The sequence below is a fragment of the Octodon degus genome, unplaced genomic scaffold (genome assembly GCF_000260255.1).
Source record: "Octodon degus isolate 3935 unplaced genomic scaffold, OctDeg1.0 scaffold00083, whole genome shotgun sequence".
Taxonomy (NCBI): domain Eukaryota; kingdom Metazoa; phylum Chordata; class Mammalia; order Rodentia; family Octodontidae; genus Octodon; species Octodon degus.
In genome coordinates this window covers 7,865,968-7,880,975 of record NW_004524659.1, presented here as the reverse complement: position 1 = coordinate 7,880,975, position 15,008 = coordinate 7,865,968, and the positions used below count along the sequence as shown (strand labels likewise).

Genomic DNA, 15,008 nt, shown 5'->3' with positions numbered 1-15,008 from the left:
TGGTGGCAGGCAGCCAGTTCTGCTGGTGCGGAGGGCAGAGATCCTTCCAGCTTGTTGCCAGGTGTACTGTCACCTAGGTGTGACTTGATGCCCCCCTACACTACCCCAATTAACCATCTGCAGGAGCTGCCGTAGGTGTGGGGGAGGGACTTGGTCTGCTTCTCTGTGCAGACTGCTCAGCTAATGAGGGGGTTTGTGAAATTTTTAATTATGGCTTCCATGCCTTGCTTAATTATTTGCATATGGCTTTTACAAGTGCGAAGAGGATGTCTGCATGCAGCGCTTCTCCTCAGCTCCACGTTTGACTTTAATTAAAGGCAGAACCTAAGGTCTTTCCATCACTAATGATCGTGGAAAATTAGCTTCCAATTCCCGGGGGTTGCCAGAGTGATGCACCCCGAGGCAGAGGGGACAGAGCGGCAAGTGGAGGCACAGATGGCAGATGGCCCTGCTGGGCTGCCACTCCTGAGTCCCCACCCCCACCACAGGCTGTCCTCCCCCTGCCCTCCCTCCAGGCCCATGAAGAAGAGAGCCTTGCTAGCCTCTGCCAGGAAGGAGTGTGACCTTGGGTCATTGCTGGAGCAGGAGGGAGCACCACCAGGTTGGGCCGAGGGCTGCTGGAGCCGTTCTCCAGGAGGCCAGGAGCGGGCACAGCCTGTCTGCCACTGAACTGATCCTCCCTTAATGGTCACAGATAGAAGCATTGGAGGTATGCATGCACATGTCTCCCTGGCACACAGACAGACATACACAGGACGGAGCCGCTGAGATGCAGTACCTGCCTAGCCCCATACATGCTGCACACACACTCACGGGCATGTCACACAGCCGGAAGATTCTCCCTGGGTATGCTCCTGTGTTCACAGTTCCCCTTTTATAAGGAACCAGTTCTGTAGCATTAGGAGGCCCTATAATCCAGGCTGATCTCAAATAATTACTCTGCAATGACCCTGCTTCCAAAGGAGTTCATATTCTTACGTGCATGTGAATGAGGTTAGGGCTTCAACATACCTATTTGGGGAGTGGATATAATTTAGCCATAATGAGTGCAGTCTTATGTGTGCACATGCACAAACACATGGGACATGTCTGAGTGGGACAAAAGCAGAGCTGGGGTGTCACACAGTCTTTGTCCTGTGCCATGCCCCTGTCTGACCATGTGGCCATCATCTGGGCAGAGACAGATGCCCTGTGCCCAAAAACCCCCTTTCCTGCCTGAGCACCGTTGGTTCTAAGCTGTAAGAACCCCTCCTTATCTCTGAGGCTGCCACGGTCTATCTTCACACCAGCGACCCACAGACTGTGCCTCTGACCAACTTGTTTTGCACAAAACTCTTGCAACCAATAGACATCATTTGTGCTCGAAGACTGTGGCCTTGTCCTCATCCAGCGTGTGCTTTGCATGGTAAGGGTGGCTTTGGGAAGACACCAGGTCAGATTGCCTGTGGCTCAATGTTTTCCTTTTCTTCTTTCCTTCCCTCTCTTTTGTTTTCTTGTCTTTTCCTTTGGGCATGTGCTGGACTTGAACTGAAGGCCCTGCACATGCTAACGAAACACATGCTACACTGAGCTACACCTGCAGCCCCTTGAGTAGTTTGTTTTCTACGTGTGCATTTCTTGCAGGTTGAAAATCAGGAAATTTTACATTAGAAATCCTGGTTTCCAAATTGGTGAATCAGAGGTCTGCTGCTGAGGAGCATTAGATCTGTTGTTCTACAAATAATTTTCATTACAAAAGGGTCATATGACTATTATGAGAAATGGGCTGCTTCTTTATTTTAAAGAGAATAAAAATAATAAAAAACAGAAAAGAACAGAACTTCAAAAAAACAAGATGAGAGAAGCTCAACAATAGTTGTTATGTTGCACATTATTGTCTTCAAAGTAGTTGCTCGGATTACCAGATATAAGCATGTAAAATTGGTCAGAACAACAATTTTAAGCATTAACTATTCCCTTCAATAAACCAAGAGAAATTAGTAGTACAATCATCCTAGCTATCATATAATATGTTTTTCCCCTTTTCTTTTTTCTTTCTTTTCTTCTTTTTCTCATCCCAGTTGTTCTTTCCTTTTGAGCAGTTTCTTTTCCTCTCACAGTATCTATTGTACCTTTCAGATTTTATTTGCTCTTTGAGATTCTTACTTACACTAGGGAGACAATACAATGTTTATACATGCGGGACTTATTTCACTTATGTATGGTCTCTAGGTTCATCCATTTACCTGTGAAAGCCTCAAGTTTATCTTTCTTTATAGCTGAGTAATACTCCTATGTATAAAAATACCACCTTTTTTAATCCATTCCTCTCTTGGTGGACATTTCGATTGCTTCCAAGATTTAGCTATGACAAACTGTGCTGCTATAAATATGGCTGCACATGTATCGCTGTGGTAGGATGTTTTTAATCCTTCTGGAAAAATACCCAGAAGCAGAATAGCTGGGTTGAATGAGACTTCTAATCCTAGTTTTTTGAGGAGTCTCCACACTGATTTCCACACTGGGTGTACCAGTCTACACTCCCACCAACAGTGGAGAAGGCTTCCTTTTCCCCACAGCCCTCCAGCATTTGTTATTAGTTGATTTCTTTATGATAGCCATTCTTTCTGGGGTGAGATGGGATCTCAGTATTGTTTTGCTTTGCATTTCTTGAATGACCCATGCTGTTGAACATGTTTTTGTTTTGCCATTTGTATTTATTCATCTGCGAAGCATGTATTCTCAGAGATAGAAATGGGTTATTTCTTTTTTATGTATTTAGTATAGGGTCTACAGGGTCTCACTATGTAGATCAGACTCATAATGATCCTCCTATTTTCAGTCTCCCAAGGGCTGGGATTGCAGGTGTGTACTACCATGCCCAATCTCAGTTGCTGGCGCCCTGGGGCAGGGCTGGCACAGCACGTCTTGGATCAGGGATCGAACCCTGGTCACTGTGCCTGCCTAAGCAGGCTCTTTAGTCTACTGAGCTATCTGGCTGGCTCTTTAGAAATGTACTGTTTCTTATTCATGTTTACTAAAGACCAGAGACTGGCTACTTAGTGTCCCTTCATAAAAATGCAGTTTTCTTTTAGGTGTGGTAGTACATACCTGTAATCCCAGCACTTGGGGAACTGAGGGAAGAGGATCCAGAGTTCAAGGCCAGCGTGGACTACACAGCAAGACTCTGTCTCAAAACATCAACAACAACAAAATACAATTTTTGTCTGTCTTCTTTCCTCTTTTCAGCAACCGTGTACAAAGTTGGAGTTGAAGCAACTTCACCCAGGGTCAGGTGGCAGGAAAGTGCAAGCGTAAAAGTGTGGAGCCCTTGTGGATACTGTTCTGCTTGACATGTTCCCAGTTGGCTGAGGGCTGCCTACGTCCTTGGGCCACCACCCCAGCTTGGCAAACAGATACCCTGGAGCTCTACACCCAGGAATCATAGAAGTTCACCACTTTGCTGCCAGTGTCCTTAGGCTGAGTGATGAGGACATTAAGGACAGTGAGAAAGAGGCTGCACCCTCTGAGGTGCACTGAATTAGCAAAAAAGACAGAAAGGCCATTTTTACAGAAGGCAAGACCAGCTGTGAAGAGCATCCACCCTGCAGAGAGAGCACTGGTCCCAGTAGCCCACCTGCTGTGGGCTGGGCTTCTCGCCTGAACCCTGAGATAGCAACACATCCCTGCAGGAATCTTCCTAAGTAACACTTAGCACCAGTCTACCAAGGACTACTTACTAGACAGAAAAAGAGAAGCTCAGAAATGTGACGTGATGATGCTCAAAGCCACCCAGGGCTCTTCTGTACACTATTCTTTCATGATTGCTGATATTGAAGGAGATGCCAGGGGCTCAGGTGCACACAGGAAGGTGCCTCATCTGGCTCTCAGTACACCAGGGAATGGAGAAAGGCTGTGGGTAGGACGTCGGCAGAGACTGGATCTCCATATTGATTGTGGGTCACAAGAAGACATATGCACTAGAGCGTTTGTTTTGCTTTTTGTTTAATCAAAATCTCACTGTGTAGTCTAAGCTGGTCTTGAACTCACTATGTAGCCCACCCTCCAGAGTTCTGGGATTACGTGTACATGCCACTATGCCCATCCTCCCTTGAATGACTTTGGTAGAGGAATGACCACAAATGTCGTGGTGCAGAGGTTGGGGAGCTGTCCAGGCTGTCAGTGCTAAATCTGTGAAGCACTGAATAGAATAAGAGGGTCAATGCTCACAAGGCCAAGCCAGTAGCTAGATGTAGGGACAGGGAGAGAGAGCTGGGGAGGCCTCCACTTCTAGCTTCCCAACACCTTGAGAAGAAAGAAGGGGGCATCAGAGAGAGTGGAGGAGACTTGGAGCAGAGCATGAGTTGGAAGGAGATGCGGGGCAGAGGCTCATGAAGGGTCATGCTCCTTTCCTGCATAGCCAGTTGACTAAAAGCCTGATTACTTCATTTCAGGTCACTAAAGCTCAGACTCTAACCTGCTGGTTTGAGAGAAACTGTCACAGAGCAACCAGGAGAGGACCAAGAGGCCTGATTATTCTGCCGTAGTCTTAGGCTTTGAGCCTGCAAATAGAAAGAAACTGGCTTCTTCAGAGGTGAACTCTAGGGCAAATCCTGCCAGAATAGTGCAAGTCAAGAATGTCATGGTCACCCTTAGATCCAGCTTTCACATGGGACAGCTATGTGTGCAGGCTGTGCAGACAAATGGAACGCACTTATTCCATCCATCTTACCCTACCTGATAGGACCTGCTGGCTGCAGTGTATGGGACCCTCCCTCTCCCTTCACCCCCTCTTGCTAGATCTCTGCTCACCACACGTTACCCAAGCACCTACTCTGCCAGGCATTGTTGGAAGCTAGGCACACACAAAGGCATGTCCTCTGGGGCTTTCTCGTGCCAGCCACAGAGAAAGGGATTTCCCTGGAAGCAAGCCAGACAGCCTTGCTATTCTCTCTTCCTCTAGAGTCTGGGTTTCTGTTGGCAGCTCAGATGCAACTGCACCCTGCCAGGGGCCAAGGCACTCTGGGTTTACTCACATACTCCTTTCTGTTCATATTATACCCCAACTTTCAATTTGGAGGAGTAAATATGCAATTTTTTCCTCCCTGTAATTTTCCCTGCTGTGGTTGTGGATGTCTGAGCAGCTGGAAAATGTGTACAGCTCAGTGCTTCCTAAAAGTAAAAGGAGGCCCCGGACGCACAGCATCGTGCATCTTTGGCTGCCCTTGGTGTACTCCAGCAGCCCTTGCTGGAGGGAGATGTGCTGTGCTGTCCAGTCTCCAGACTGGCCCCACCGAGGAAACTCTTTTTTTTTTCAGAACCTGGGATTGAACTCAGGCCCTTGTGCTTGCCAGGGAAGCACTTACTCCACTGAGCCATCTCCCTGGCAAGGGAACTCTTAACCCATGTAACCTATGTCCCTGCCTGCTATCAGCAATGAGATCACGTGTGCCTGTGCACATGTGCATATGCCTGTGCCTACGTGCGCAGTGCAGGGGTGTTAGAGGAAGGCATAGAGTGAGTGGATTTGCTTACTCAGCCAAACTCTCTGCACATTCCTCTGGAGACCCCCAAGCCTTCATGTGTCAATAACTGAAGGTCAGGACAGACTGATCTAAGCTTTTGTTTGGAAAAAGCAGTGGCTGGGATGGAGTGAGACAGGATTAGAGTCAGGCAGCTCTGGGATGGCTCCTGTTTACTGTGTCACCTTGGCATGTTTCATCTCCCTGGGTCTTAATTTTGTCAACTGTGTAAACAAAGAGGTGGAGTTTGAGACCTGCTGCTGAGATCCCTTCCAGTGAAGCTTCGCTGCCCACCCACAGGACGTGTGGTCAGCAGACAGACTCGGTTGGCAGTTGCTTCAGGGTCTGGCTCAGCTGGAGTAAAGTGCCTCATCTGAGGTCATACCTGCCCTAGGTGACCCCTATGCAACCATGAAGGAAGCTGAAGATGTAAAGGTCCAGGCCTTTCTGTGTGCTGCAGGATGCTTGGACAGGTAACGCTCACTCCAGGTCCTCTCCTGATTACAGCAGCTTCCTTCCCTTTCTCCTCCACAAGTGTGGGTCCTCGATAAATGTCTTGCACCCCCTAACTCCATCTCAGCATCTCTTCACAGGGAACCAAACCTGTGACAAGTAAGGATAATGATTTTCCCTTCAAGAGGTTATTGTGTGAAAGCTAAATGGGACGTTTCTATAGTATCTGCTGTAGTGCCTGAAACATTCACAAAGCATGATAAATACCCTTCCCCATCCCTTTCCTTCCTCTAAAAACTGAAAGCCTTTTCTAGACCTTGATCCAGTGTTTACAACCTATGTTCCATAAAATGAGTTTGGAAAAAACCCAATGGGGCAAGTGGCCCTGAAAGTCTGTGCTGAGACTAAATCTAAGATGCTGGCTAGGCCTCCGGAGCCGGTCTTGTCCCTGTGAAGTTCATTATCCATGGATCACGTGAGCCCTGTTCAAGGGTATTCACCCAAAAGAAATTGAGCATGCAAGTGCTCTTCTATCATATTCCCCATGTACCCACTGGGTCATTCATAAAAGAGCTGGAAATATATTGAAATTCAATATTGTTTTAGTCCAAATCAATATTAATAATTGTTTGCATTTTTTAAAGTGCAATTTGCAATTGAGAAATGCACAAAGATCAACCAGTAGTTGCTAACACATCAAATTTTCCTTTTAAAGGCATAGTCCCTTAACTTTAAAATGTTTCTTGTATAACGGGGGACGGTGCTGATTCATGGAAATGGTTATCTATTATTTACATGCACAACATTAGAATTTGTTTCCATTAAGCAAGAGCTGAAAGACCAGTGATTGTATTTTTATGTTCCTAATTTAAAAAAAAGATACTGAGATAATTGCATATTCACGTGCAATTTTAAGAAAGACTACAGTGAAACCCTCACATACCTGTTACAGTTTCCCCAATAGTAAACCATGTAAAAGTACAGTGCAGGATCACAGTTAGAATATTGAAGTCAGTGCTATCAAGATAGAGCATATTTCCATCACCACTCAGGTCTTTATTGCCCTTTAAGTTCTTTAAAAGTTAAAGATTTTTTTAAATGAAAAGTGCGGCTGTCAATACTGTAGGCTCCACCGTCATTTGCTTTATTTAAATTTCTGCCTAAAAATGATTTCTATCATTAAACGGGTTACTGTCCCAGCTGGCAGAGTATAGGGGAGTTCCTAGGGAGTGGGCAGCTCCAGGTGGGACTCACCTCTGCCAGGCGAGTCTCACTCAGGCGGAGGAGCATGGCTGTGCAGATCAGAAGGAATTTGCAAATACAACTCCAGGTAGACACCTGCAGCAAGGACTTTGGTTCTTCAAACAAGGAGAGAGTCATGATGAAGCAAACACCTTGGGAGAGTTCATTTGGTCCGTAAAAACCCAGCTGTCTCTGGAACAGCATTTTTTAAGGGTGTAGAACTCTGGGTCACACCCCTGGCAGCTTTCCTGGAGCTACAGAATGGCAGTGACCTAGATCCATGATGAGAGATAGGTGGCAGTGGAGAAGGAGGGACACTGTCTCCAGAGGACCACTTGCACTGCCTGAAGTGGCACCATGCAGATGAAATTCACAAGCTCCTTCTGTTTTTCAAGACTCGTTTCCCACACTAGGGCTGCAAGGAACTGAGGCACTCCTCGACAGTGGCAGTTTGGGGTGAGGACTGATTCTGAGAGATGAAAAATCAAGCCCTGAGGGTCCCAGAAGGAATGTCAAGCCCAGAACCTGGAATCCCCTCTCTGAGCTTGGTGTCTATTCCATAATGTCCACTGCTTGGTTAAGGCAGCTTTTGTTGACTTTTCATTGTATTAAAGTACACATAACATAAAATTTACTAATTTAGCCATTTTAAGTGTGCAGTACAGTGGCATTAAGTACATTCAGATTATTATACAAGCATCTGTCCATCCCTAGAATTTCATTTTCCTAGATTAAAATGATCCTCCAATTAAATCTAATTCCCATCACTTCCTCCAGCCCCAGTAACCTCCACTTCTACTCACCATGTCTGGGAACTTGACATCTCCTGGTATCTCATATAAGTGTTCATCCTCTTGTGGCTGGCTTGTCTTACTCAGCATATGTCTTCCAGGCTCGCCCATGTGTTGTTTTCTTTGACTTTTTGGTCAATACGTTCAAATCATAATTTTGTTTGGGGGTTTCCTAGCATCTCACTCTACTTGAGAGCCTTGGAGATAATTGGTTTTATGGCAGGTAAATGACTTATGTATGTGTTCATGAACCTGCTGTGCATGTTGATATGCTTGTATGTAGAGAGATAGAGTCCACGTTTACCTTTAAAATACTATTTGCTTTCAAGTACCATAACCAATCTCTCCTGCAACCAGATGGGCCAAAGTGACTTCCTGGTGTAGAATGTGCCTTGGGTATTGTTAAGGTGTCAGATTTCTGCAGGGAGTTGGTGGAAAGGGTCTCCCTTCCAGCCCCTTCTACTGCCTTCAGATTGGGCTGCTTGTTGCACCTAATTCTAACCCAGACCTGATGGAAGCAAACTCACAGCTCCCTGAAACATAAATGACCTTTTTAAAATTCCAGCTTCATGGAGTGCTTCCCTCCTGGTGGCCCCCCCACACTTCCATCTATTAACTCGGGCTCATTCCACATGCGGCGGAGGTTATTGATCACCTTCCTTGTGCCAGGCACTGTGCTAAGTGCTGGGAATGCAAAGATGAGCAGCAGCTTTGAAGCAGCTCCCGAGGCTCTGTCTGGGTCTGGCAGGAGACACTGTCCATGTGTGGGGGAAGCGCCAGTGCCCAGGCACACAGGGCTCTTAAGATCGGGGGATTTAGGATGCTAGTGGGCGTTCCAGACTTCCCAGGTCAAGGACAGGAAGGACTCGCTCTCTGTTCATGCAGTGATGGTACCCACGATGTGACTACCACTAGTAGCAGTCCACGGCGCGTGGCTCTCAGAACTCACCGTGGCTCTGTGCCTGCAAGTTGGTGGGAGGCTGGGCTGCACTGCACTATTCCTAGGAGGACTGTAGGGAACAGGTTGGGGGGGGGCGGGCGAACCTGATTTATACCTTGGCCTCCAGCCTAAGAGGCCCTTTCTGTTTTCTGCAGAAAGCATAGGAAGATTGGAGGGAACCCTGCCTTGTAACAGGCGGTGAGTGGATAGTGGGCAAATCACATGCTTAGGAGTGGGGTGCAGCCTGGCGGTCCTGCTTGTTCCAGAGGCTTGGCCCTGGGGATTTCAGGACCCAGGCCAGCGACTTCAGGCCCTGCGTTTACCCTGTGAGCAATTCTGAGCCTGCAGCCCTGCCGGAGAGTCTGAGCACTCCCGTCATCCTTGGAGAACGCTGCAACTTTATGCCTACGCATAAAAACTGGAGGGATGCATCCCAGAGTTTGCCGCCGCCGCTGCTGCCGCCGCCGCCGCCGTTAGAACGGTTTAATTAGCTGCAGGATTTTAATGAGCTGAAATCAAGAAAAGCCCTATCTCAGAAGTAAGCCGGAGCGGCACACGGAAGAACTAGTCTGACAAAACAGATGGAGGTAGTGTTCTCCGGGGACTGGGCTGTGTGCTCCGATCGGCGGGCAGCAGATGAGTTCCTGAGGCCAGCAGGCTGAGAAGAGAAACCCGGGTCAGACACGAGTGCCCCTACAGCAGGAGGAAAGCTGGGCTTCGGGACCCCTCTGCTGCAGTGGCAGGAGGCACGGTGCCGGATTCAAGGTGACGGCAGGGCCTGGCTCCATTCTCCTCAAGTTGCCATAGCAGCCTCTCTCCCGAGGAGCAGCTTCTCCTGGAGCCCTCAGCCGGGAGGGACGTCATTGTTAGCTTCTGCCCGGCGGCGAGGAGGCAGACGGAGAGAGAACTTTCCCGGGCCCGAGGCCCGCTGACCACGTGGGTGTGCCCAGCTGCTCCGAGCGGACACGTGGGGGGTGGGCCCCCACACCAGAGGGTCCTTCGGGTGACTGGGGCGAGTGTCCATCCAGGCCTTGGAGCAGCCGCAGCCACGCGTGTCCTTGGAGCTGTCCGCGCATCCGGCCGTCGCCACTGGAGGTGCGTGTGTTTTGGCTGAATTCCCAAATCCCTTCTTGCACCCTGAAGTCAATTTCCCTGAAGAGACGAATTTTTAAATCAAATAAATAAGGATCTTTGGCCCTGCCCTTTCTCCTAGGTGTTTACAAGATTAATTGGATCTTTTTTTTCTGCTTTTTTTTTTTACCCCTTAAAGTAAAAACTGGTGACGCCATTCTGGCCTCAGGGAGAGAAGCTGCTGGGTGGACTAGGAATTTTGAGGAGAGTGGGAGCGCGTGGAAACTCAACAGGGCTGTGTGCTTTTCTTGCTTTATGCCTCCCCCTTATCTGCTCCTAGTTATTCAAGTTTCCTTGCTGTCTGATGGTTTTGGAAGGGAGAGGAGGAAAGATTGCTCCTGTCACTGAAGCAGAGTGTGGTGGTGTGGCTGGTGGATGTGGGGCAGCCTCCGATGGAGCTGAGGCCTGGCAATGTGCCGAGGTGGCTCCAGGGAAGCCAGGACCCAGCCTGTGTCAGATGTGGCAGCCTTTGCCCAGCCAGCAGCTGGACTCGAAGGAGGGGGAGATGAATGGGCTTTAGACTGGCATCTCTCCTTTGTCTTAGCAATGCCTTGTGATTTTGAAGAAAAAGACTCTCAGGAAACAGTGGGGATCAGAGGTGCACCCTCTCTGTGGTGTAATCTCCAATCCGTGGGAACCTCCTGTCCACTGCCCACCTGCAGAGAAAGGAGGGTTCTGCAGAGTCCAGGATGTGGGTCCCTCCCTGGGCATTATAGACCCAGCCAGACTGAGAGCCAGCGGGGAGGAAGACTGACCTTTCAGTTCCTATCCACATGGAGCTAGGAGTTGCTCACACAGTCCCCCCGAGAACGCACACAGAGAAGAGGGCTCCAGAGCAAAAGACTGAGGGCCCGCGTGGGGAGGCCAGGAGCTTCTCCGACACCACCTCCCTAGGTGTGCCCAGGGTGCTGTTCTCCTGAGAGTGTTGCAAATGGCGAATGTACAGAGTGGCTGATTCTCTTGACACTGAGAAGGTATAGGACTCCCTTATGCGGTGTTCAAAAAGCTGGGACAATTTGTGGCTCAAGTTCTGTTCTGGCTGAAGCAATGACCATGGGACGGATCAGGGAGGTGAAGGGACCAACCGGCTTTCAGTAGCCCCGTCCACAGCACCAGGGGCTAAACAAACAAGATGAGAATCACATGTGCTTCTGAGCCGCCTTTCTCCATCAGATACACTTTGGGTCAGTATTCGGGGGCACATTATTGGCCATTGGCAGCTCTGTGTGCTTGCTGTAACTTGTCCTTCCCTCTCTCCTTCCTCTCTCCATTCCAGTCCTTCTCCTTACAAAATAACTTGATGTCACAGGCCACCCATCTTTGATCTTATTGGCTTCTGACTCAGGAAGCTGTTGGGGCTGCAGAAAGTGTGCCAACCCTGTGCATCCAGGGCCTTCTCAGGTTCCTCAGTGGTGTGTGCAGTCTGGGTGTGCATGTGTGTTAGTGCACATGCCCCTGCTCTAGTATGTGGCTGGAGTGTGTGTGTGTGTGTGTGTGTGTGTGTGTGTGTATGTGAGAGAGACCTTGAACTGCCTCCCCCGTTCCTGTCTGAGAGTCTGGCTTCCACTGCGTCAGTTTGTAATGTCATTTCCATTCTTCTAACTCCTTTTCAACTCTGCCTGGGCATCCCAAGGGGCCATGCCAGCTGCTTGAGGGGCATAGTAAGGACAAGGGAGAACAGCAACCCTTCCATAGTTGCTTTTACTGTCCCAGGAGCTGAGGGCTGATTCTAGCAGCCCTGGGGCACTGCATTCTGTGCCTGTCATCGCTGAGGGAAGGCTCTGGGTACGGGAGGGCATCAGGACATGCTGTTGGCAGCATTGAACCTGGCCGTGTCCTTTAGTGAGCCTGAAATCTGCACTGTGCCCTGTGCAGTGACTCAGATCCCCTGGGATGGTCTCATCCAGGGAAACTATAGAGTGAGAAGCCCTCCTTCTACCTGAGGGGTTGCCAGTCTGAGCCTTTGGGGACACACAGTGGTCCATCTTCACCCACTCTGATTAGGGCAGGTATGGTCCTGGTTTGACAGCAGGAAATGATAGTCTTCAGCAGGGGCAGAGCCACCGCACTGAGGTCAAGACCTACCTGAAACCCTGGAGCCAGCTGCAGGTAGAAACCAAGTGCAGCCCAGTGCTGCCTGCCACACATAAAAGCTGGGAGGTCGTGAGAAACACCTACTCGGCACAGTCCAGGGAGCCCAGCACCAGGCGCGCGAGAGGCCTGAGGCAGGTTAATTAAAGTTAACTGAGTGAAAAAATAATTACAGAGACTGCAGAGAGGAGAAACCCAAACCTACAGTTTATACTCCTTGGCCCCTGAGCTTTGCTGAGAAGCAATATAGGGCTTGGGAAATTTTTCTGGGCATGGGAGAGGGGACAGCCTATTTTTTTTATCACTTTCTTTCTGCCTTGTTCTCTAGAGAGTGGGCACAGAGAGGCTGAGCGGGGAGGGGGGGAGGAGGAGGCTGCTTCCTTTCTGTCTCAAGGCCTAGGTGGGAAATGTCTTTCATTGTATAGTACGTCAGGCCTTGGGCTAGACGGCCACCTAACTGAAACCTCAGACTCTGCTGAGAGCTGCCCTGGTAGCCTCAGCATCCTTTGGGCATTTCCCTGGGCCAGGGTGGCGTGCGGTAGAAAGGAGGTGGTATCCTAAGGATTAGGCCAGTGGGGCCAGATGAAGGTCAGGGGATAGAGGGCCTTCCTTCACCTAGGAGGTCCCTGAGATATGTGCTGCCTGGGTGGTCTGCTCCTCAGTACCCATCCCACCTTCTACAGGAAGTGGCATCTCTCCTGTGAGCAAAAGACCTTCAGATGCCCCTCTCTTGATCCATAGCCTGGACGCGATGGGAATCCCTGGTTGGCATTTTAGGTTATTGGGCATTTTTGTCCCTCGCCCTTCAAGATGAGGGACAAGCCAGAGGGACATGCTTTGGGTCTACAGGAGCAGAAACAACAAGGAAAAATGGGACAGTAGTGCTCAACCCCTGAACCTTTGAGCCTGAGATCTGAAAACGACAGGACTGACTCCTAGGCTGAGGTCTGGCCCGAGCTTCTCCTCCCACCTGGGTCTCCCCAGTGGCCCTCAGTCGACCTCCTCCAGCCCATCTCTCAGTCTGTTCATGAGAACAGATCTGCCTGGTACGGAGGAATCGGTCTCCTCCTGAACATTCTCTGGGTCTGAAGGCTCCTTCTCAAAGCCCCCTGTTGCCAGTATCCTGTAGAAAGGAGCCAGGGTGGAGCCAGATCTGTCCACCTGACTGGTTAGATGCAGGGAGCTGTATTTGGACCTGTACCCAGACATCTGCACAGGGAACACACATGGTCCTTTGGAGTCTTAGGGAGCAGGAAGGTGTCTGGTGGTCACCAAATGTAAATCTCAGATCACTTCCGGCAGCTGGCAGAAAAATGTCTCTGCTTGATTTTGTAAGGAGACCCTGGCAGGAAGCCAGTGTCCTGGCCACAGGTGGCAAAAGGACTTCCTCCAGCAGCCCCTCTGGGCTTGAAAGGTGGTAGGGTGTGCACCCAGGGTGGGGCAGGGAACCCAGGGATTGCACTTGGTTACTATGGTGACCTGGGCCTCGATCTGGGTACCCTACAATTTGGAAATGAGTCTTTTTTCCTCTCTTCCCTGTAGCTCACACCCTGATGGATGCCTGGTGTGGATGATGAGGGAAGAACGCGTCTCTCACACCAGAGAGGTAACCTTGCAGTGCACCCTGGATGCCCCTGCGACCTGGAACAATGCGGCTGGCCTGCATGTTCTCGTCCATCCTGCTGTTCGGAGTTGCGGGCCTCCTCCTCTTTATCAGCCTGCAGGACCCCACGGAGCTCGCCCCCCAGCAGGTGCCAGGTGAGCCCTTCCTCGCTGGGGCTGTCATGAGCCTCTGGCTTTCCTGCCAGAGGCACAGGCCTCCACAGCTACTCTGATGTTCTGAGCCTGGGGAACAAGTGCCCCAGCAGGGGCCAGTGTCAATGTGGGAACGTTCTATCTGATGCCAGCCTCTGGGCTTTGGCCTCTGGCTTCCAGAGCCTCCTCTGGCCTCCCTTTGGTGGTGAGATTTCATTGCTTGTTGCCTTTGGTAAAGATTTAAGGAGTTTTCGGCACCTCTTTGTGCCTCTTCTACTTTAGGACTTTGGAGCATGAACAAGATCTCCTTGAACCCATAACCCATAACCCTAATGAGATTCAGTTTCTCTGCACAGCCACGGGAGGCCTTTGAACCTGACTACTCTGGCTTGGACAGAATGGCTTGGGGCACCTCCAGGCTTTCTGAGCCACGCTCCACCCATGCTGCCTCCCTTTCCCTATGCCTGTGACCACTGGAGAAGAAGAGCATCCTCCTTAGGGGGCCCAGTGTGGTGGGGACAGGTGGAATGTCTGTGAGTGAGAACAGGAACGTGGCTCTGGTATCTTGGGCAGACAGAACGGGAAGGGTGCCTGTGCAAGGTCCCTGCTGCCGGACCCAGCAGGGCTGGCGATCATAGACGTGGGGTGAGGCCAAACGTTGCTCTGCTTTGGGGTAAGAGAAAAGCAGGATTTCCGGCCCTGTCTCAGCAGTGACTTCTGTAAGATGAGGATCCCTGAAAACCCCTGCTCAGCTGATCCACTCTAGAATGTGGCTCCACTTGCACCCTACAGACAGACCTCTTCCCAAAGGATATGCATGGACACATCCTTATTTGCTCAGTGCCCTGAGCCTGAGTCAGAACCAAAGACACTCAGGGGGGACACTTAAGCAGATGACTTAGTGCTACACTGCCTGCAACCTGGAGCATGGGCTGGAGAGTGTGGCTGAGGAGCACCTGTTGGCACTTAAGGGGAGGGTACCCAGGCCTGTGGCATCCTCCCCAGCCCAATTCTCAGCTCACTGCGACCCTCAGGCCTGAATTGTTTTACTTCTGCAAATACGGGAGATAAACCATGACGTGTGGCCATGAGCACCGACTGAAG

The 15,008-nt window shown here is 50.0% G+C and overlaps 1 protein-coding gene across 2 annotated transcripts in view; it reads left to right on the top strand.

The window, feature by feature from the left end:
• Chst8 (carbohydrate sulfotransferase 8) overlaps positions 1-15,008 on the top strand; it is a 134,072-nt gene that overhangs the window by 50,050 nt on the left and 69,014 nt on the right. The window contains exons 1-2 of one of the 2 annotated variants that reach the window (XM_023721552.1): positions 4,490-4,573; positions 13,692-13,907. In XM_023721552.1, the coding sequence (XP_023577320.1) occupies positions 13,778-13,907 (130 nt within the window). In that variant the 5' untranslated portion in view covers positions 4,490-4,573; positions 13,692-13,777. Of the gene's footprint in view, positions 1-4,489; positions 4,574-13,691; positions 13,908-15,008 lie in introns of those variants that run through there. The other variant, XM_004636730.2, reaches the window with a different exon arrangement.